Raw genomic sequence first — 24,835 nt, 5'->3', positions numbered from 1 at the left:
GAAGTGACGCCAATGAGAGTAGACCTTTGGAGGCAGCGGAGGCTTAAAGGTTGAAGGAGTGAGCTGGTGGCCGAAGGCTTTCTGGTTCCATCGCCCCCCAGATCGGCAGGAAAGATGTGGGTGGGGAAGTGAATGACCACCCCTGCCCCCACGCTGTTGACGTGCCCTTGAGCAAGGCACTGAACCCCCAGTAGACCATTTTCACACGGTGGCCATCTTGCCATTAAGTTAATGAAATGAAATGAAATGAAATGGGAGAGTGTTTTTTGCAGGTCGTTCAGTCCGAGTGTATCAAAAAGGCAACTGGGTTAAGGTAGACCGAAGCTTGTGATTGGCTGCGCGGAGGTGACGAAAGTCTGGGGGACGGAGATACACCTAAACCTAACCCTAACCTCAGTAAAACTAACGCTGGTGAATGCTAACCTGCAGACGCTGGTGAATGCTAACCTGGTGAAATTCTAACCTGGTGAATGTTAAACTGGTCAGACCAACTTGCTTAACCCAGTTGCTTTTTTGATACACTCGGACATAAAGACCTGCAAGAAAAACTTTTGTGCAGGGCGTCACATGAGCCACCGCCAAGCGAGCTAAAGCAAGCAAGTCGCCTTGTCGAGCATTGCGAAGTCCGCTTGAGCCCACTGACTAGATCCATTTTTTTTAAATAGATCTATAAGCTCACGTCTTGTGATGTGATCATGTGACACATCACAAGCAAGCTTGTTGATCTGCTATTTTCAAATAGCCGATAGCCTTGTTGCTTCTTTTGAGCTTGTTTTCATAGTGTGTAGACCTTGTCTCTTTTTGCTAAATCTGGCAACACCATAGAGTTAGGGGCAACACACTTCACTTCCTTACTAGGGAGGAAGGGAAAAGATATTTAACTAGAACTGCACTCTGTCAAGGTGCCAACTTGCGACTTGTGCAGTAGGCCATGTATGGCCTACTTGTGTGCCAGCAGAGCGTGCCATGAGGTGCGCTCACCACTGGCATCACCAGGAATGCTGGTCCCTCATTGGCTGTTAATGATGACGTTGCCAGAAATGCTGGTCCCTGATGGCTACAGGCTTAAACACACACAGCTACCTACCTACATACTGTACATACGCAGCTGAACGCAGTACTTGCGCGCTGCTGGTGCAAGTAATGAAGCAGCACACAGAGAAAAACTCAATGGCGACCCAAGAGGCAACGGCGGCGCCATGGAGAAATTCACTCATAAAAGGCACCACTCAATTCACACTGGGTGTGATTTTATTTTATTCTTTTAAACAAGTGGCTGACCGGACCTCAGTAACTTTACTGTTTTTATTTGAAAGCACTGATAACTAGACTGCACTCTGTCGAGGTGCCAACTTGCGCCCTCTTTCAGCGCACCTGAACACAAGTCAACATCACAGCACAATGTTGTGAAGACAAGTTTATTACAGTGTAGAAATACCGCACTGCTCACACAAGCTCTCTTCATATAATTCATAATTCAATCTTTCATAATTCAATCAAAGACCATTTTCAATACTGAACAAAAAAATGCATAATAATCTAGTGTGAAGCACAGACATTCGTTTAAAACATACATGATACACAAAAGCTACATAATTCAGTTTTAAAAGATATCTATATAGAAAATGTGTAAAAAATCTCAGAAAGCATTTGTTGTTTTGCCAGTAGCAACAGAACACGGCAGAAACGCAAAGAAATAGCAATAATATACAAAGATCACCATGGCAACACTTGAGCCCCATTTATACGACGGAGCATAAATTAGGCTTCACGGTACGGATGGTATGGGTTACTAAATATTTCACATTTAGTCAGAAGTCTGGCGTAGGAAGATGCACCAGATGAAAGTATCTATAAAATAAGCCATTGGGCTTTATAGCGTATTATCCTTTTGATGATTGTGTGAGAATGTACTGCATGTATAAACATAATTTAATTATCAATAAAGATATCAAAGTTAAAGTATCCAGACAAAACAGGGATGAGAAGCGGTCGGCACTCTAGCGCCAGATCGCCGTTTCGGGTCAAATCACGTTCGCATCAGTCGATTCAGGAAGTGTATTTCTCCACCACATTGCTGAAAATTCACTTCCTGAATGGGAAAATCTCAGTAAAGAATTAGCTAATTCACTCGCTGAAGATATTGCAGAGAATTAATAACCCTTGCGTTACCACTTTAACCCTGGCATCACTCAAGAGAATATCAATATGTTCAAGAGGGTTGGAATCTAAAAGCTCGCTGTTTTGGTTTGGTGAGATGCATTGTGAGCTTGTAGATCGGCTATTTTCACCATTTGTTGTACGACCACATATGCAGGCCTTAAGTGGTTAACGGAGTGAGTGTGCAATTTCAAAGTAAAGTTGATCGCACTTTCGGTCGCCAACAAAACCCAAGGAACTTGGGAACTGATGAAGTGATTGTCAGGCAGGTTTACATGGTTGGTCCCATTGTCATTCTAATACAAAAGTGGTTCTCAACCTGTGGGTCGAGACCCCCAGGGGGGTCCCCAGGTGACAATTGCAATGTGCAATGACAATTTAAGGACCCCTTTAATTACTGCATCAAAAGTAATCAACAAACTATGTTATGAAAACTGGTCAAACATTGGCCAAATTGTCAAATAATATAACGTTGTTGTCGGGTGGAAACCTTGTATGTCCAAATACCGTTCGTTTTGTATTTATCATTTTAAAAAAGCACAACGCCTCGCATTGCAAGGCGTTGTGTAGATCTTGTGTGGTGAAGCAGGGCTTTACATTGCGAAGAAATGTACAAATTTGAAACTTGGAGATACAAGGTTTCTGCCTGACAGTGACGATAAACAAGAGGAAACATTTATGAAAATAGACAATATTTTTCACAATGTTTGTGTGTGTGTGTGTGTGTGTGTGGGGGGGGGGGTGTTCTGTTGGGGGGTCACTACCTGAAAAGGTTGAGAACCACTGTAATACAAGACACTCATCGATACTGTTGGACAGAAACCTTGTATCTCTATATTCCAACTTAACTGTTTTTAAGAACCTGAAGACGACAGATGCCTTTTAAACCAGTAGTTCTTTCTATATCTTTTCAAAAATGTATAGCAGATGTACCGCACTATGAGCTTGTACTGTAAATCTGCTATTTTTGAATAGTCAAAGCTAAAATCTAAAATGACACACATGCTTTCCCGGTCTTAATGGGCTAATACCCCGTTTGGGTATTAATTTAAAGCCCTGCTGCCTATGTCAGCATAGTAGTGTCACACAAAAGTAGTAAAAACATCTGCTATTTTCCAAACATTTTTAAAGTGAATGTAAAAGTGGTTAAAGGCATACCTTGAATTCATGGGAGTTTTTTTTTTTGTTCAGTTTAGTTTTGTTTTGCTTCAACAATCCAATATTTGACTAATTGAAGTAAATAGGAGACCAATGATTCTTAACAAGAGCAACAAAAAAGAACATTTAAAACATTCTCTTTGAACCTAGAACATCAGTATAGGCTCATCAGTGATGACACTGTGTGAGTTGAGTTGTTTAGCAGTTTATATTATTCTTTTATACAGTTTATAACTTTATATATAATATATATATATGTACAGTATATTGGTCTGCAGCGGACACCGCAGATATTGAATTATTGGCTCAGAATTCGCCATGAATTCAAGGCTTCATGGGGATAGTAGGACGTTTTTTGGGGGGTGAAGTATTCCTTTAAAGGACAACTTTGTTTTTTTTACAACAAGGGTTCATATTTTAGATTGTAATTAGAGAAAAAAAGACGAGTGTTAAAATGTTTTCATGTACTGCTTTCTATTGTTTTAGCGATTTTAGTATTTTGATTTCATTGGGTGTGGGGGCATGCATACAAGTGGCTAAATATGTCTTTTTAGAATAAGCCAGGAATTTCTTTGTTACTATTTACACCAGCCCCCATAAGTCACATCTGCCCATGAAAGATTGCGGTGCATCTTGGGAATGGGCTTATTGTGTCTAAAAATACATAATTAGCCACTTTCAGGCATGCACCCAACCTGGGGGCATGCATACAAATCAAAATAGTTAAAAATCATCTGTCTGTGGGTTTTACAACTATTGGTTCATCAAATGGAGAATGTGGGTCATTAGCAAGAAAACACCATGACCAACTCCACACTTTCCCACAGCATACACACCCTACACGGCATGGACTGACAGCGTCCATTAAGCACTGACGCACGCAGGTACACATGCACACACATACTGTACGCATGCATTCATTTTTAATCTGTTCTAGTTCTCTTTCCAACATTGGCATTATGCGTCTTTCATTGTTAGTAGTACATCATTTATAACTGGAAGATAATAAGAATAAGAATCTGAGTGTACACTATATTTTACAGATATCCCTCGCTCTCCTAACTGCTGGTTTATATTCTCAAATCTTCTCACGTCTATGTGAGCATGTGACTGTGTGTGTGTGTGTGTGTGTGTGTGTGTGTGTGTGTGTGTGTGTGTGTGTGTGTGTGTGTGTGTGTGTGTGTGTGTGTGTGTGTGCTCTATAGGTTGCTGAACAGTTCATTTTTCTTGGTCCAGTCCATGGGCGGGGCTCTCTTGTTGGAGCGCTTCTGATGAGCGCGCTCCTTCACCTGCTGCAGCGTCAGGTTGAGGGCTGGGATGGCATCACCAGGCATCTGATCCGACTCCTTAGTGAAGGAAGGAAGGAAGGAAGGAAGGAAGGAAGGAAGGAAGGAAATTTGTTTAATTCAAGGGTCTTCAACAGGGAGTCCGGGACCCCTAGGGGGTCCTCAGAGTTACTACAGGGGGGCCTCCAAATCTTTGTGTGGTAGAAACCTTTTTTCCTCCTTTTTTATATTAACCACCTGAACCCTAGTGTCCATATTCTGAGAACTTTAGCCAAAAATAGAAAATCTACAAGCTCACAACGTCTCACAGCGCGAGGCGTTGTGAGCTTGTAGATCGGCTATTTTCGGCAAAGAGGTATGGTGTAGAAGGGAGTGAAAGGTCAAGTTTATTAAGTATTGACGGTTCAAGTGGTTACATATCTGATAACACAAATTGACATGAATCCAAAATACACTGATGATTGTGCTGTCAAACGATGAAACTACAGTATATGGAATCTGGGGGTCCCTGCTTCATCTCTCTCTCAGCTAAGGGGTCCTTGGCCTGACAACGTTGAAGACCCCTGGTTTATTTGCCTGTTTGTTGTTTAAACTTGAATCAGGGCATATGATCATTAAATTAAATGTCATTTCACTGAATGGTACCTCAAGTGCCTTCATAGCTTGTTGCTTATATTATTGCCTTTTTATTTCTCTCATTTTGTTTTTTGCCCTATTGCTATACTGTCATCTTTGGCATTTATATGACTGTCTTTTTTTTGTTTTGTTTTTTCTCTTTGTGATTGGTTCTCATAATATATGAACAAGTCTTGGTTTACTGTATGCCCTGAATTTCAAATAAAAAAAACTGTGAAAAAAAGACCCCTGGTTTAATTCATGTACTCGGCAGAGATGGCTCAAAAGATATCGTCTCTGACGGGTGGAAACCTCATGTGTCTAAAACGTCGAGCTTGCAGATCTGCTATTTTTTATGCTTTTGTGTGACGCTTTAGTCAGTGTGATCAAGTAAGGTTTCTGCCCGACAGCAACGATGTGTGTAGAGGGCTTTACAGACGGGGAGCAACACAACGCCTGCGTTCTGGCTTGGATCAACTGTGCTTACAGTAGGCATACATGCAAAGATGCAAGGGTCGATCTGAAAGCCTCATATTTCACTCGCAATTTATGTGGCATTTCAAAGACATTATTCCTCACTCCTAATTCTCAACAAATCTCTTTGTTCTAATGATTCTAATTTTCCTATAATCATTAGAAGTGTCAATTCCTTCCGTCAATTGTGTTTATATAAGATGTATGTCTTTTTAAACTAAATTGAGTCTATTTATTCAAAGATAAGGACCAGTCTTGGTCATACCAAAGACTCTGAAAAATGGGACCCATTGCTTCCCTGCTTGGCACTCAGCATCAAGGGTTGGATTGAGGGTAAATCCCTTTGATATACTAGCGTCATGTCCAGGGGGTTTAGGCCTTACTTGTACATCAAGATGCCTCACGCTACAGAAACAGACACACACACACACACACACACACACACACACACACACACACACACACACACACACACACAAAAGCACAACAAGCAAAGCATTTCACCCACGTAACCCTGTGATAATGTTACCTCAGGAGTGTTGTTAATTGGTGGGTTTGTGATAAAGTTACCTCAGGAGTGTTGTTAATTGGCGGGGTTGTGATAAAGTTACCTCAGGAGTGGTGTTAATTGGCGGGGTTGTCAGAGAGGTGTTAGATGAGGCGTTGGATGGAGATGGACTGACTGACAGCTTCGAGTCCCCTTCTGCCTCTTTGGCCACGCGACCATTCACCTGGGAAAGGAAATCAATCAATCAATCAATCAATCAATCAATCAATCAATCAAAATGTCCCCCAGCTCTCAATTTAGCCCATTAACACCGATTCTACAAATGCCTTCTAAATCAGTTATCAAACTTTTTCGTAACGCAAAGATATGTAAACAAAATTCAAACACTTTCAACATTTTTCAAAAATGTAGCAAAATAGCAGATGTGCAAGCTCGCTGATGTGAGGATTGTGCAACATCCAATAACCTCGGCACCACTGCCCTGAACATGTAGTGAGAAAAAATACATAGACGATCAACAAGCTCACAACGTGTCACGCTGTGTGAGCTTGTTGTTCTGCTATTTTCGGAGAAAGCTTTTCCCACGATACGGATGCTGGGGTTTAAAGTGGTTAAAATCGATAACTTAATATGTTTCCTGTCCATTTCTGCTGATTGTGTGATTTTGGCATCTACAGTATATGTAATGCTTATAGTGAAAAATATACCAGTGGAAAGATTACAATAACTTAATACATTTCTAGAGCGCATCATCGTATTTAGTGGTCTTTCAATGGCAACAACACTCTGAACAGTAGTGGATATCAGTTCTTCTCAGCAGAACTCATTGCTTAACACATTGGCCTGACTTTGTTTAATTTGTGTGCAGTACTAATAGTCCACCACCCGGAGGCAGCCTTTCCTTATGGAGTTTGTTCACAACCCAATGTACAGTGGCTTTGACAGACTGGGAGGTATAAATGACAAGTGGTGGAGAAAGTAACTAAGTAGGCCCAATTCTCAGTACCTTTACTTCTACTCCACTTCATCTCAGAGACTTATTATTATTATTTTTTTTTTCAAAAGATTTCCAATTCATGTTGGACTTGAAAACTTGAAACGGGACATTTTGCATAATGAGTACTTTTACTTTTGGTACTTTAAGTACATTTACTCGGAACAGTATTGCTACATTGCAGTATTGCTTTTACTTAAGAAAAAAATTGTCAACTTTTTCTACCACTGCAAATTACACGCCGTTGACTGAGAATGTAACGTCTGCAGCACCCCTGGTCCCTAATGTCCACACCGTACACGTACAGTACAAGGAGAATTCCGGACTGTGCATTTTCTTACCTTGATCTGATGTTATCATATGCCAGAACGAGTGGTACAGGTGAACATTTTCATAACCTCATCCCGAGTCCACTGCAGTAATAATAAGCAATTAACCGCAATTTATCCGAGGTCACGGTGTCCGCGGCCAAATACATCTCAATTTGGGGGTACTTGACTAGAACACGTTTGAGAACCACTGCCCCACAGCCTTCGATGTTAAAACATGCTATAATGCAACAATAACCTTTTTGCACTTGACCGTGATGGGAAAATGTGTGAACTATTAGTTTAAGCCTCAACCATTAGTTAAAAGCATGTTCACAGAAAACTGCTGGCTGATTAGAGGAGAAGCGGCTGATGCCCCAGACCAGGACAGTTTGATATATTGAGCTCCTAAAGATAAGGAAGCTGCAGAATTCCAACATATTCTCACCTCTAAAGCGTCATACGTCCGACGCGTTGTGAAGTACTGTACTGCGTCGGACGATAGACGCTTTGGGATTGCCTACTGTGTCAAGGGTTGGACGCATTGTGTGGTCTAAGAAGAAAGAAAGAAAAAGTAGTTCCCGAAGCGAGATTCGATACCGCTATGAAGGGCTTACCGGTTTACCAGCCACCCGACGCTACCGCTCACGCCACTATAAACGACGGAGCCGCGCTGTCTCAGGCGCCGATGAACGCCGAGAGACGCCGGCGAGGGAGCGGTAGCGACCGAGTCGCTGCGGCGAACGGTGTGAACGGCGCATGAGCCGACGCAGCGGCGTTACCGAATTATGTGCCGTTATGGACAGAATAGTAAATTTTGACCAGGGGACTGCTTCCGCGTCCGAATACGGCTCAAAGAAGGGACTAAGTTATCATCCACGTTGTCAAAGATAAAAGCACAAAAAAAAAGGAACTTCCCAGTAGGCTCGTTAGCTCAGTCAGTAGAGCATGATGACAGCTAAACCAGAGACCCGGGTTCGATTCCCCGTGACGGAATATATTCCAGTAAACACATATCGGCGCATGCGTACTAAGACTCTCCGTTCTCGTCCTAAAACTCTCCGTTCTCGTCAGACCGTAGACGCAGTAGACGTTCCAAAGCGTTGCACGGGTGAAGCAGAAAGCGAGTTGGGAACGCGTCGGGAGGGTGACACAAAGGGGGTGAAAATGGGCTGAGAATTCTCCAGCCTGAACCCTGTGTGTGTGAGCGCTATGTCTGCTGTGAAACGACTTAAAAGAATAGTTCACCCTTTTTTTCTATTGATACTCATGCCATGGAGACTTGAGTTCAATAATGTTTTTATTTTTATTTATTTTATTTCGCTATGTCGCTTTCCTAAGACAAAAATTAGATCATAGTAAATGTATCCCCATTGATTCCGGAAGGGGACCCGGATGCATGGCCCTGGATGAGGACCCAAATGCATGGCACTGGATGGGGAAACCGTCAGGGTAAGTTTACTGTAATCCATCTTTTGTCTTAGGAATGCGACAAAAAACTAAAAATATTATTGAACTCAAGTCTCCATGGCGTGAGTAATCAATAGTGGGGAAAAAAGTCATTTTGGGGGTGAACTACTCCTTTAAACCTCGTGTCGTGATAATATCAGGTTTGTATTTTGTGTTATTATCTTCATTTGCTGTTTATATTCATGATGTGGGGAATCTTCCCTTTGTATTCTGATAAGGTGTAAGAAATAAATATGTAGAGTTTTAGGCTAACTTTGATACTGGACTATGATAAACTGAACACACGACACATCAGCAGCCATAGGTGATGACTGGCCTGGATCGGGCTTCATTTCACACACCTGGCAACATGCCTTGATCTGTAGGACTAGGGAGCCGCAGTGGACCGGAGAATAGATGCTGAGATAGTAAGTTAAGTAGGTCCAAGCTGTTGTCAGTATCAGTCTGAGTGATGAGGGTGTCTACTGTAGGGATGGGACGATAATCGCTATTATCGTTTATCGTGATAAAAAACACTCACAATAATCGTATCGTGGAGATTTGAATTTAAATCTACCAAATGTTATCGATCTACAAGATCTCACAACGCGCCGTGTTATGAGCTTGTAGATTGTCTATTTTTTGGGGGGCAACATCACAGAACATGAATAGATACGAACAGGTCCGTTTACAGGCACAGAGTGGCTTATTACTGTATGCCTACCCTCTTCCACTCCAAGATCTAAATGAACCCCCCCGAACCCTCCAAACGGGAGTCCCCCAGGGATCCGTACTTGGCCCTCTGCTGTTCTCCCTGTACACCAAATCCCTTGGTGCTGTAATCTCTGCTCACAATCTATCATATCACTGCTACGCTGATGACACTCAACTGTTTTTGTCCTTCCCCCCTTCTGCCACCCAGGTGGAAGAGCGCATTGCTGCATGTCTGGCCGACATCTCACAGTGGATGTCAGCCCACCACCTCAAGCTGAACCCGGACAAGACGGAGCTACTCTTCTTCCCCAGCTAAGTCTTGCCCCATGCAAGATCTCACTATTTCCATAGATAATGCATTGGTGACTTCAGTTCCGACTGCTAGAAACCTTGGTGTGGTCCTGGACACCCAGCTATCATTTAAGGCACATATTGCATCAGTCACCCGGTCCTGTAGGTTCACACTCTATAACATCCGTAAAATCAGACCGTTCCTCACCCAGGAGGCAGCGCAGCTCCTCATTCAGACATCTGTCATATCAAAACTCGACTATTGTAACTCTCTCCTCACTGGTCTCCCGGCATGTGCACTTAAACCTCTCCAACTGATCCAAAATGCCGCGGCACGACTGGTCTTCAACCAGCCTAAGTTCTCACATGTCTCTCCCCTTCTCCGCAGCCTCCACTGGCTCCCGGTTGCGGCCCGCATGGAATACAAAACACTGATGCTGACCTTCAAAGCAGCCAAAGGTATGGCTCCTCCATACCTCCAAAAGCTGATCAACCCCTACACCCCCACTCGTTCACTTAGATCAGCCAACACAGGGATGCTGACCGAACCCTCGCTAAAAACTCCAGGGCAAAAATCCACTCGTCCGAGACAGTTTGCCCTCTTGGCTCCCAAGTTGTGGAATAAACTCCCTGTCGCACTTAGAACAATGGACTCACTCGCTACCTTTCGCCGTGGACTGAAGACTCACCTTTTCAGACTCCACCTAAACCCTTAGCACTACAGTAAAATCAATGACCATACATGAAGCGAGTTAACATTTGTTTGTTAGGTTTCTTTAGAACTTGATTATATTGTGTTTTTCTCTAGATAGATATCCATTTACATTGTTATATTGCTGTTAATGTACTGACCTATTATCTTGTTTATTATTGCGATGTTGTATCTGCTTATTGTAAGTCGCTTTGGATTAAAAGCGTCTGCTAAATGCCTAAACTGTAAACTGTAAACCCATGACACATCAGGTTCTGGAGTTGTTTCCATACTGTACTGTTAGGCCTGTCACAATCCATTATTATTGTCGCCTAATCGTAATTATTTGACATAAATCCAATCATGTTATATACCTTAATCGTCATAGGCGTTTCCAAACAAACATTTTCAAAGAGAAATGGCAGAAATATCCGAGTACACCGCATCACTTCGTGGGCACATTGCATGCTTCCCTTGGACTAACATTTTTAAAAAGCATGACCCTCCCCTTTTTTCCTTTTCTTCCAGGGTACCCTTCTAATACAAATCGATACATGCTACTCATATGTATAGTAATAAAGTACCAGTAAAGACACATAAGGGCGAAAAGCCTAAAGGGTGAGGTCGCGCCATGTCTTGGCACAGAGTCACAGTGATGTCACAATGATGTGGACATCAGGGATCTCCATATTATGGGCATAAAAGGGACAGAGACAAAGTGATGTCACAGTGATGTGGACATCAGGTATCTCCATATATGGGCATAAAAGGGATTTGTTCCCCTGGCATCACAGAGATCTCCATATCTCCATATATGGGCATAAAAGTTATTTGTTCCCCTGGCATCACAGGGATCTCCATATATGGCAATAAAGGGGATTTGATTAGTCAATCAACAAAAAAGACAAGCATTACCCAGATACGGTCTAGATGTGACGGTTCTGAGAGTAAACTGCGACCTACGGTCACAAATAAGCGTGTGTGTTCACGCGCGCGCGTGTGTGATCTACAGTAAAAGTAGCTGAGTGTGCTCCCATAAGGATTACAGCTAAATACCTTTCCAGGATTAACATGAAGCAGCTCAATTCTCCCTGGCCGATTCACCCTTCTGCTCTAATTCCATTATACAAGCGCTGGGGTTAAGTCACTCATTCACTGGAACTGTACGGGGTTCCAGGAGTCCCCCCAACAAAAGTTAATGTAGCATTCCAATCATTTGAGCCACTTTATCCGTTTATATGTTTAGTTGGCTATTCAAAAATAGCAGGCGTACGTCTTGTACGTCTAATTTATTGTTTGGAAACTGTTCTAGTGGCAAACCTGCATTAAATAGTAGGGGTTCAACAGTTAATCCACCACCAGAATGTATTTACTGTAGGGCTGAAGTGGGTAATGTACAGTATGTTTTGCAAAAATCATCAGAATCTACAAAATAACTAGTGACTAAAGTTTTCAAATAATTGTAGTGGATTAAAAGTATATTTGCCTCTCAGATGTATGTAGTTGAGTAGAAATATTGCATATTGGAAATAATCCAGTAAATATACTTCTAAAGAAGGGATGGGATGATAATCGTTATTATCGTTTATTGTGATAAAAAAACAAAAAAAAAACACTCACAATAATTGTATTGTGAAGATTTAAATGTATCGTCCGCCATGCACTGGGATCAATTCACCTTTTATTTGCCGAGCTTCATATCCGTTACCATTTCAACCCTCTTGGTAAAACAGACCTGGAAATAACTTGATACCAAAAAATAGTTGATCTATAAGCTTGTAGATCGGCTATTCTTTGGCAAATGTTCCGCCCCAGGATAATGGATGTTTGGGATATTTCGATTATCGCGATAATATTGTAGATCGCAATTTCTTTGGTCACAGTAATCGTGACAGAAAATTCTCATATAATCCCATCCCTACTCCAAAGTGTACTTGAGTACAGTAGTTGAGTAAATGTACTTAAGTAACTTTCCACCACTGGCCTGAACTATGTTTGACCTGCACTCCATCCATCAGGAAGACATGCTACCTCAGAGCACTGAGGTCACCCAGGGCTCTTTAAGGAGGTTCCAGCTAAAATGTACATTTTGATAAATTAATGAAGTTTAACCACTTTAACTTAGTTTATACGTTGATAATACTTTGATACGCACTCACAATGTGTCGTAATACGTTATAGACAGACAGACAGGATATGATAGAATACTTGGGGCCCTACCTTGTGCTGTGCCTTAGGCTATAACTCAATTTTGAAGGCATTTCTTTAATACTTTTAAAATAGTGAAAATAGACAATCTACATCTACACACTATGAGCTTGTAGATGCTATATTTTCTGTTTTGAAAATATTTTTAAGTATATTAAATAATCGCCTAAGAATTTTAGGCATTAGGCAAGATAGGGCCCATTAGACTTATCCTGATGTCCCAGTTTTGGCTGTGTCTTAAGTAAAGTGCTTCTTACCTTGTCCTCCATGTCTCCGTTGATGAGCGGCTCAGGCAGCGGACCTGCAACACACCAACACACCCATCAGTCAGCTGCACACTTAACCCATTAAGACCGGCGGACCCCATTCTATATAATACTCTGTTTCTATTAGTGGTTCTCAAACTTTTTTTTAATTAAGGACCCCCAGAATTATATTTGGCCACGGACCCCCGTCCCAAATTGTTTTGTTCCAGGGACCCCCCAGAACAGGGCCGCTGCAACTCATTGTGGTGCCCGACGCACAACTGGCCTTCGGGGACACTGCCCCAGAAGCAAATTAAGGTTGGAGTTACAAATGTTTGCTTTAAAAATGTACAGTATATATTCAAAGATTTTCAGAAATAGCAGATCTCCAAGCTTGAGCTTGCTATGAGCTTGTATATCTGCTATTTTCGAATAGCTATTGCTAAATATAAAATAGTGGTTAAAGTGGTTAAATTCTAAAGTGACACGTTTTCGTAGCCGTCGTGGCTTTGGCGGTACAGCCGCGAAACGGCGGACGTACAGCTAGCCTTCGTATCTTCATGCGTGTCTTTGCATCTGGCCCAGTGTGAACGCAGCATAAATGCATCATCATTAATATTACCCAATTAACCTGGCCCCAACAATAATGCCCCCTATACCGTTCGTTGACTAAAACAATGACGAAAAATGTTTTCAGACTACCTTTTTTTCACTGACGAAAACGGAATAAAAAACAAATAAAAACTACGCTGCGATGACTAAAACTAAGAAACTAGACTAAAATGTTAGGGAGGGACTGGTGGAGAAAAGATCCAGTAGAACTATAAGTCATTTGATGTTTGGTTGCACTCTGAAAATAGCAGCTCACTAGTAGACTAGTATTTTCAGCATGCAACCAAGTGTAAAATCAGTCATTGCGACGCAATCAAGGCCTACAAAACACATTTTAGACAACAAAATCAACTGTAGATTTAGTCTACTAAAACTAACACCAAAACATTTCAGATGACTAAAATATGACTAATACTAAATCAAAATTTGCCGTCAGAATCAACACAGACAATGTACTAAACCAGACCGAAGCTGGGCTGTCTCATTCTGGTCCCCTCTCAGGTGTTTTTCTGCGGTCGGTAGCTGTAGCCTTCAGAAGCAGCAGAGCAGAATGCTCCGTTCGTTCCGCTTAGATCAAGGAATACCTTCTCCGCAGCTCCGCTTTCATTCCACCAATGCCTCTCTATCTCCTCTGTTACATAGCGCAGCTATGTGTAAAGAGCCCCATCTATTATTCACACAGGGCGGAGGGTTCCTCTGCATGCCGGTCGCATGTTCCTCGGACAATTATGGGCCTCAGCCGTAGTTTAAAACCCATTCAGAACCTGAGGGCGATTCTATGAATGTCTTCTAAATCCTGCCATGGTTTTTGAAAAACGCATGTTTCTATGACCAATGGTTCTCGAACCTTTTCATGTCAAGGACCCCTAAAGTTATATGTATTTGGCCGCGGACCCCCATCTCCAAATATGTTGTTCCAGGGACCCCCCAGGAGCAAAGATTTGAGTTACAAAAGTTCACTTAAAAAAAAACAGATCTACAACTTGTACAAGCTGGTATATCTTCTTTTTTTTTATAACTAAAATATAAATTAATGGTTAAAGTAAAATCTAACGTGACAGAGATGCTTTCCAGTAAAAAACACTGGTTGACTGGATGACTTGCCCTCGCCACAGGGGCCCTGCTCTCTGGTGTCTTGACTAATCCAGTAGCCGTCCACAATGAAGACACTCGGATCTCGAACACGAATCTCTCAATGGGGAGACGCGTATACACAGCAGTGGTTCTCAAAGTGTGGCCCGGGGGGGGGGGGGGGGGGGGGTTCGGGATCAAATATAGTTTTGGGGCATGAAAAGATTTTGAGAAGCAACCGTCATATAACCATTCTACAAGCTCACAACGCAACACATTGTCAGCTTGTGAATCTGCTATTTTTATACTTTATACTATATTTGAAAACTTGTGAAACGGGACATTCCGCATAATGAGTACTTTCTACTTTTGGTACTTTTGATACCAATACTTTTTGTACTTTTACTCAAGTAAATGTTGAATTCCTGACTTTTACTTACAAGGGCACGGTCACACAACACTTTTATTCTAGGGTGGATTCTGCCGATGCATTTCAATGGGAATGGAGCGTTATTTTCTACATTGAAGAACTTGATACTTTTGCTCAAAAATGAGTATTTCTACACTGAAGTACTTGATATTTTTACTCAAAAATGTGAAGTACTTCGTCCGCCACAGATCATCATAAAGGACCGACACATTTCTTACCTTCCGTCCGTATGACTCACAGTGAATGTTTTCCCTTTGCCGGTCGCTGTGTTTTTACCTACAGTACAGTACAGTACCTACTGTACACACTCTGGTTCGCTCAGTGTGTCTATTCTGAGAGCAGTGTCCTCCGTAAGGTCCCCAGTGTGTGTGTGTGTGTGTGTGTGTGTGTGTGTGTGTGTGTGTGTGCGTGCGTGCGTGCGTGCGTGCGTGTGTGCACGCGTGCGTGCGTGTCCCTGACTTGGAGAAGAGCCTCTCCACTCCCAAATATACAGCTCCAGCACTGGGGCTGAGTGGCCACTCAAGAGCCAGCGCCTTGGAAACCAAACAAAGCTGCTGGCCAGAGAGGCAGGGTGCGTGCATGTGTGCGTGTGTGCATGTGTGTGTGTGCGTGCGTGTGTGCATGTGTGTGTGTGAGTGTGTGTGTGTGTGTCATAACGAATTTGAGGAATATACGTGTCACGTATATCTCCTAGTTTGAAACATTGATATCCCCACACTTAAGTAATACAAATATGTGTGTGTGTGTGTGTGTGTGTGTGTGTGTGTGTGTGTGTGTGTGTGTGTGTGTGTGTGTGTGTGTGTGTGTGTGAGTCACTGAGTGGTCAGCACATGAAGTTACCTGGGCAACGTCTCCATGGAATGTCTTTTTTAGGGACTTTTTTTCTGGGGGGGGGGGGGGGGGGGGGGGGGGTCTCTTTCTGGACTGGAGGCTACTATAATCTTTCAATTAATCACATAACATTGAAGCTTTTTTTTTATCAACTAAATTAATTAGTATCATTATCCACTTGTCTTTATCCCTACTTCATACTTTGTACAACTGAACAGAAATAGCAGATCTACAAGCTCATGACAGGTCTGATTGTGAGCTTGTGTTCATAATAGATTGGTTTGATTAGTTCGATTCACTTAATTATTTGTTGATATTATACTGTATGTTTTGATATCATACTGTTTAGACTGATGCTAGCTAGGTTCTTGGTTTACCTATGATCCTAGATCAGTGCTTCCCCCAAAATAATCATATTTCACCCGGGGACCCCCCAACCTGACACGCTCTAGGAATTGTAGGAGTTGAGGCATTACATTAGTTTGACTCCATCTGTTCCATTGTGAAAATAGCAGATCTACATGCTCACAACGCCTCGCGTTGCGAAGCGTTGTGAGCATGTAGATCTTCTATTTCCACAATTTCGGCCTCTAATATAGTATTTGACAATTTGGCTTTTCTTTTTTTTTTTACCAGAGATAGTAAAAAGGTCTTAAAAGTCGTTAATTTGTCCCTTTAGAAATGTGCAGATAGCATGTATATACACTTATACTGATAGTCACTGGCTCCCAGTCACTGACTCACAGTTAAGCACAGAATAGATTTCAAAATGCTAATCACCACTCACCCTAGTGATGGAAGTATTTTGGCATGAAAATGCACATAAAGTAGCCTACCAAAAGTAGAAAGTACTCATTATTATGCAGAATGTCCCAGATGATTAACTTGTGCAACCAACTTAAGTGTATAGAGGGTATCTATCTGCACATTTCTATAAAGTCACAGTTTAAGGACTTTTTAATTCCTCAAAAAAGACAAATGAAACATTGGTCAAATTGTCAAATATTAGAGGCAGAAATTGTGAAAATAGCCGATCTACATGCTAATTTTTTGTATTTAAGTAAAAGTATCAATACCCTATGGCCTATTGTAGAGATAGCATGTTACAAGTACAAGTTCGGCATTACAAATGTACAGTACTTGAGTAAAAGTACAAAAGTATTGGTGTCATAATGTACTTAAAAGTACCACAAGTAAAAGTACTCATTTTGCAGAAGGTCCCATTTCATAAGTTGTCAAATGTATAAAAGTCCTTTGAAAATAGCAGATCGACAAGCTCACAACACATGGAATTGCCTCAGGTCTAATGGTTATCAATGATGACACCCAGAGTGGCACCAGGACTGTCCAGCCAAGCCTGTGTGAGGACTGGCTGAGTGTTACTGCTCTGAAATCAAAGACCAGGGGCTCCCCCTAGGGATTTCCTGTAGTATTTCAGATCAAAAAGAAAAGAGGGGGAAAAAAGCTTTCACATAAAAAAAGAAAGAAAAGAAAACAGAGTTTGTTTATAATGACTTCCCAAAATAGGGATGCCAGGGTTGATGTGGTTAAAACATCAAGCAGAAAGGATTTACTGTTACTCAATAGACATAAAGATCTATAACGCTGCCTCTCAAAGCGGGGTACACAGGGACCCTCTGGGTTACTTGAGAGGGTTCCAAATGGACCCTTCACCCTTAAGAGGTCTGTAACGTTTGAGAACCCGTACTGGGGTCCTTTTGGTTCACTCTCAGAGTCATGGCGGTCATTGAAATAAAAAAATAAAAAAAGTTTGAGAAGCGCTGATCTATAACAAGGCTATAATGCAAGGCTCGGCAGGAGGGGGCAGGAAGTCTTCTGTCTGCGTACTTTGGCAGAGAGAGAGAGAGAGAGAGAGAGAGAGAGAGAGAGAGAGAGATAGAGAGGCAAAGCCGAGCAAACGACTCAGCATCGTAGACAGACTTTTAATTTCCTGGTGTTTACCAGTGCAGTGGGAACAAAGCAGCAGAAAGTAACATGGAGGAGGGAGAGAGAGAGAGAGAGAGAGAGAGAGGGGGGGGGGGCAGCTTAGGGGTGTTCTAACCGTTATTAGAACACGGAGGGTTCCCGAAAGGTTCCCAGTTCAATCCCGGGCTCCCCCAGAGTTAGTGTCGAAGAGTCCTTGAGCAAGACTCTGAACCCCTAGTTGCTCCCGGTGAGCAGGTTGGTGCCTTGCATGGTTTCCATCGGTGTATGAATGTGTGTGAATGGGTGAATGCAATGCACAATCTCTGTAAAGTGCCTTGGATAAAGGCGTTATATAAATGCACCATTTACCATTTAGAGAGGCCCACCAAGTGTCACAGCGCTCACAGTGAGAACCATAAAGGAGGCTAATAACACTGAGGCTGATTCTACAAATGCCTTCTAAACCAGTATTTCTCAAACCTTTTCATGTCAAGGACCCCCAACATGCCTTTGGCTGTGGACCCCCTCTTTTTTAAAGGTAGGGTTTTAAGTGATATTTTTGAGTTAAAACAAAAAGGTTTTTGGTTAAAAGGTATGAAGACCCCACTATATTCTGAAAGTAATCATTGCTATAAAAAGTTCAGCTCTTTAATAAACAGAAAATCAGAGGTGAGCTGACAGTGGAGCTATGTGGAGCTACAGTAGCTAGCTTTGAAGCTACACGCACGCCCTCGCATGCACCATTACATTCAGTGGCATCAGTTCAGAAAAAGCTAAGGCGCGCATGCAAGACACCAGTCATGTTGCCAGGCATGATACATTTATTTTAATAAGTACATTCTATTTTTCCCCACGTTTCTATGGTTTCTTAATTGGGCTGGATATGGCAGCCTGGAACAAGTGCAGCTAAACTTGGCATGTTAGTAAACGTGCCACAATTAACGTGTGGAGAATATAATTATAATACCTTGTTAAAGTGACCATTTTGTTACATTTTGCATTTGTAGTTATTTTACTGTAATTTAACAACATAATAACCAGAACAGATAGACAAAGAGACATTTATGGATTTATATTTTAAAGTAACTTTTATTTTCCCCCTGGACCCAGGGTATGGCAGCTGCATAACCCTGCCATACCCAATTGACGCCCCTGATTACATTGGCTGTTTTTGCACCTCGCTAAGAAAACCTGCCGATCCGCTGAGTGTCACAGCTTGAATTAACAGCCATGACCGACCAGGTTGTTGCATACTGTATAAATGGTCCATCCATTCTGTGACCTGCTAAGAAGCCTAGTAGGTGTGAGCGTGACCGCTCCACTAGCTAAACAATCCACAGCACACCACTGTAGAAAATACATTTTCAGGTATTTGACAATCAGAAGAGAATGCCCATTTATCAGCTTCATTTTGTATAGTGTTCCAGTTCCAATTTTGTCTGCTCATTTATTGGTGTCATCAGTTGAAATTTCACTTGTTAACTCTTTATCCTGACTGAGTTCTCTATCCTGATCTTTATTATACAATTTAGCAAAAGCCGCATCCCACTTCCATGCCCAGTCACGCCCACTCTGCCTCCACTCCAACTCAACTTCAACTCAACGGTAGGGAGAACGTACGGAAAAATACCGCCCACCTCTATGCCGATTCGCTAATCGCTAGGATCAGGGGCGTCACTTGGGTATGGCAGGGGTATGCAGCTATGAGAGAGTGTTTTTTACTGGTGATTCAGTCAGAGTGTATGAAAGGGTGCGCTCGTTTTATTGTCCACGACATTGCAAGCGGCGCGAAGGCCAGCGGACCTTGGTCCTGCTCTTCGCCCCCGAGCGCCGCAGGCGCGAGTGGCCGCGAAGAGCGGGCCAGGGCCGCGCGGCCGGCGGAGCGCCGCGCGAGTTACGAAGCCGTGGTGAATGCAATCGTTATATTTATGCCCAGGCCGTAAGGCCTGGGCAAGCCCACGATAAACGCCCGCGCAGTCCGGTGCGCATTTCCGAACGCACCCTTTCCCCACACTCGGACTGAAACTGACTGAAACACCAGTAAAAAACACCATCCCATGCAGCTATATACCATACCCTGGGTCCAGGGGGGAAGATAAAAGTTAGTTCGAAATATACATCCATGAATGTCTCTGGGTCCAGGGGGGAAGATACAAGTTAGTTCTAAATAGAAATAATACATGTACTTGGGTATGGCAGGGGTATGCAGCTATATACCATACCCTGGCTCCAGGGGGTCCAGGGGGGAAGATAAAAGTATAAATCCATGAATGTCTCTGGGTCCAGGGGGGAAGATAAAAGTTAGTTCGAAATATAAATAATAAATGTATCATGCCTGCTGGTAAGGTATGGCAACATGACTGGAGCTACTTCTTCTTAAAATAAATGTATCATGCCTGTTGGTAAGGTATGTCAACCATGTTGCCATACCTTAGCTTTTTCTGAACTGACGCCACTGGCTAGGAACCCGCAACACTTCCACAGGACAGACGGAACGTTGGAAAGTTAGAGCACAGTCCCACAACAGCAAGAGCATCAACACCTACTTTTTTCTCCAGTGACAATGACGACCAAAAACCCAACTACAGCACAAAAAGGTACTGGCAATTACTTTCTGTAAAAAAAAGCACACGCGCTGGTGCTGTCTCTGTGTCTATGCATGTCCCCCTATCTGCTCTACTTGAGTAAAAAGCACAAAAGTAATGCTATTCGCTACCACCCTACGGCCGTAGCTGCAATCTAAAATGTACTCGAGTAAAAGCACAAAAGTAATGCTATTCGCTACCACCCTACGGCCGTAGCTGCAATCTAAAATGTACTCGAGTAAAAGCACAAAAGTAATGCTATTCGCTACCACCCTACGGCCGTATCTGCTCACTAAAATGTACTCGAGTAAAAGCACAAAAGTAATGCAATTCGCTGCGTCGTCTTCGTCCCTCTCTCTCCCCCTCCCTCTCTCTCCCCTCTCTCTCTACATCGTGTCTCTCTCTCCCTATTCTCTCTCCCTCCCCCTCTCTCCCCTCTCTCTCTCCCTCCCTCCTGTGTGTGTGTGTCTATAACACCAACGGCAACATCAGTTGCAAAAAGTACTCAAATGTCCACCCTACGGCCGTATCTGCTCACTAAAATGTACTCGAGTAAAATGTACTCGAGTAAAAGCACAACAGTAATGCAATTCGCTGCGTCGTCTTCGTCCCTCTCTCTCCCCCTCCCTCTCTCTCCCCTCTCTCTCTACATCGTCTCTCTCTCTCCCTATTCTCTCTCTTGCAAACGCGCGCGCGCGTGTGTCCCCTCCCCCTCTCTCCCCTCTCTCTCTCCCTCCCTCCTGTGTGTGTGTGTCTATAACACCAACATCAACATCAGTTGCAAAAAGTACTCAAATGTTTTTACTTAAGTAAAAGTACTCCAACTACAAGGAACATGCCTGTATTCGAATGTGTTACTAGACTAGAAGTATTCCCATCATCAATCCACTGACACCGACATAAGCTATGAACAACAAGATGTGTGTAAAATTACCTAAAAACATGTACTTTCGAACATCAACCAGGTACAGTAACTTGCACTCAGTGGCTGTTATTTAATTCTGCAAATCAAACCCTCAATAATGAATAAGTAATTTTGAGGCAGACACATAGTAAATAGGCTACTGTGGATGCGATAAATTTGGTGTGTGGGGGGGGGGGGGTCTCAAATGTTTTAAAAAAGTAAAAAAAAAAAAAAAAGTAAAAAAAAAAAGTAATAAAAAAATAATAATAAATAAATAAAAAATTTGGGGGGGGGGAACTATTGTGGCGGAACTATTTTTTTTTTACTTTTTTTTAGTAAAGAAGCGGGCGTGGACTCTAGATGTGAGCGGGCCGTAGGCCCGCGAACCTCTAGTTGGATACAATTGGTATCCCTGGAGAGACAACATGGAGACTCCTATTACTGAACAGACACAATGGCAATGGTACTATCAGAATAGAGCTATTTAACACTTATTTTAACTAAAGAAAATCACTTACTGCACCCTACCTTTATTTAAGCCAATTTGCAACACAGGGACCTTGGTCAGAGGCTTTAGGGCTAACGTGGGTGTCCTTGCCACGGTCAGTTTGGGACGTCCTGCCCTAATAATAAGGCTGTCTGTGTCTCACCTGTGAGGTGGTCTGGGGTGGGGGCCACCCGGCACCTCTTGAAGAAGGCGTCTGTCTCGGGGTCCACCACCAGGAGGCGCGTTTCCTCACCGCCCGCCTTAATGGCCGCCACCACGTCCGAATGGTTCCTCCCTTCAACCGACACGCCATTCACCTGTAGACAACACTACCGGTTAGGAGACACACCTTCACCTGTAGACAACACTACCGGTTAGGAGACACACGTACGTTCACCTGTAGACCAGTGGCTCAGGTCAGGCCGCGACCCCCAAAATAATCATATTTTAACTGGGGACCCCCCACCCACCCTGACGAGCACTAAGACTTGAGGCATTACATTTTGTATAACACTGTTCTATTGTGACATCTGCTATTTTCAGACTTCCAGCCGGCAGATTCGTCGCACTGGGGTGTCGGACTCACACCGGAGATTCGGTGAAATAACATCCAATAACATTGGATTTCTGAACGATTGAGACCTTCATGAAATAGGCCTACTTGGCTCAGGAAAATAAAAGAAGACGCATGTCACACCATTGTTTTCCGCTGTGTTGCTTTTCGATGTACAAACGTGTGTGTGTGTGGGGGGGGGGGGTTCATGGGTGTGAACGTCTAAAGCCAATTCCAGAGAGGAAGCCAGACAATAGCAGCTTGGGCAGTAACAGCACTAACAATGGGTGTCCGCTCAGCACAAAACCCCGCTCCTCGTGGGGGGGGGGGGGGGGGGGGGGAGGGGAGTGAGACACCCAGGCTTAGTTTTGCCATGTCTGCTTGTATTAATATAATATAGTTTCTTATTTGGGCTTTGCAGCGCGACGCGTTGTTTTCAAAAAGTCGAGGCATATAGTTTTAAAGTGCTCATGTGGCCTCGTCGCTGCTCTTGGACTTGTTTTCTGAAAACACGGCTCTCCTCCCTCCATCCCTCTTTAGGGGTGCAAACAAACCAGTTATCCAAAATGTAATGAAATAATCAAGTAATAATCAATCACTATTTTGGGCATTCATCATAAGCGAATAGACTATCTAATAGCTCACAACTTTCATCCGATACGAAATGATAATCAAATGATTATCAAATATCCACGGGTCGGCATACAGATCTTATTATTGACGACGGGGCAGGTGCAGGTTGTCAAAATTGGACCAGTGCAGGACTCTGCCATGCACTCTCTGAACATGTGTTAAAGGTGTCTTAAGCCACTGTCACTGTCACATAATGAACACTGGAAAATGTCCAGGGGAACAGGTCGGGACATTGTCCGGTGTTGGCCGTTCACACATGTACTGTAGCACGCAACAGGAGATTGTACGGTTCAGACACATGAAGGTAAATAGTCTGTTTGATAAGGTGAGGGCCGGGGTCTGGGTAGTAGACGTACGCCACGCCCATGTAAATATAACACAGGCACAGCCTGAGGGAGATGAGAGGATCTAATGCAGTATCTTTCAGAGTACATTGGTCTCTACACAGGGGCCTTGCTGGCTTATGGTGGACATTTTTGTCAAAATAATATATATATTTTTTGCCATTGGACATACAACATGAGTAGACAATAATATTACCAGAACACATAAAGAGCTAGCCCTGAATGACAATAACAGGTCTGTAAATCTTGTGAGTGTAATCTCATTTCTACACTCTCAGAGTGTTCAAAAGTACAGCCTCTCCACTTGAACTCTGGAAAACCTCCATAATACAGTGCAAGTGCATGTTTGAAAGTGTCTTTGGTGGGTGAGTCACTGATCCTCATTCAATGTTAGCAGTCTTTGATGAACTCATTGAGGAAACTGTGGTTTTTAGAGGTCTGGCCGTGAAAACCCTCAAGCCTTCCAACAGTGCTTTCCACACATTTTAGCTCCAGAACCAAAAGTGAAATGTGATGTCTTCCCCGGGACCAATAGTGAAAATAGCGGATCTACAAGCTCACAACTTTAAGATATGCTATAGAATAAGCAGAATATTATATATATATATATATATATATATATATATATATATTTTTTTTTTTTTTTTTTTTTTTTTATGAAATTCTTTATAAAAAGTTTGAATCTGTTAATGTATGAAAATTACTTTTTTGTAGATCTGCTATTTTCACTACCAATTGTGGTAAATGGAATTACGCACACACACATGCACACACGCGCGCGCGCACGCGCACACACACACACACACACACACACACACACACACACACACACACACACACACACACACACACACAGACACACACACACACACACACACACACACACACACACACACACACACACACACACACAAAGCTGATTATCCCCAGTCTATAAGCTAGTTAACTTCCAGTAACAGCTCTGGTACACAAAACCCATCAAAGCCACTGTTAGTTGAAATAACATTCCTCTTAACTGCCTGAGCCTGAGCACTTGTGAAGTTCTGAATACAGGTCATGCCAGAGCAAACAGTGAGATGTTTGTTTCATAGTCTGACTGCCACATGGCTGGGCTTTTACAGTGCATTAATTCACAACAAAATAGTGTTGATGTCATCGACTATGACGATGAATATGTTCGTCATCTTTTTTCACTGACAAAGTCGGAATTAAAAACGAAATAAAAACGAAGCTATGGTGACTAAAACTGAGACTAAATATGTTGACAATTTCGTCAACAAATAAAAACAAGACTAAAACGTTGGGGAGGGACTGGTGGAGAAGAGATCCAGAACTAAAAGACAATTTCATGTTTGGTT

At 42.7% G+C, this 24,835-nt stretch overlaps 1 protein-coding gene across 1 annotated transcript in view; it reads right to left on the bottom strand.

Moving 5' to 3' along the window:
• Nucleotides 1–1,417: 1,417 nt before the first annotated feature.
• The window catches only part of nherf1b (NHERF family PDZ scaffold protein 1b), a 74,558-nt gene continuing 51,140 nt past the window's right edge, over nucleotides 1,418–24,835 (bottom strand). The window contains exons 3-6 of the mRNA XM_080722950.1: nucleotides 22,111–22,264; nucleotides 13,114–13,157; nucleotides 6,305–6,424; nucleotides 1,418–4,664 (exon numbers count right to left, since the gene is read on the bottom strand). Of these exons, the coding sequence (XP_080579076.1) occupies nucleotides 4,518–4,664; nucleotides 6,305–6,424; nucleotides 13,114–13,157; nucleotides 22,111–22,264 (465 nt within the window). The 3' untranslated portion in view covers nucleotides 1,418–4,517. The remainder of the gene's footprint in view (nucleotides 4,665–6,304; nucleotides 6,425–13,113; nucleotides 13,158–22,110; nucleotides 22,265–24,835) is intronic.

This window comes from Nannobrachium achirus, assembly GCF_963921795.1.
Source record: "Nannobrachium achirus genome assembly, chromosome: 4".
Lineage (NCBI taxonomy): Eukaryota > Metazoa > Chordata > Actinopteri > Myctophiformes > Myctophidae > Nannobrachium > Nannobrachium achirus.
The sequence above is the reverse complement of the archived record's forward strand: the minus strand, read 5'-3'. Positions and strand labels throughout refer to the sequence as shown.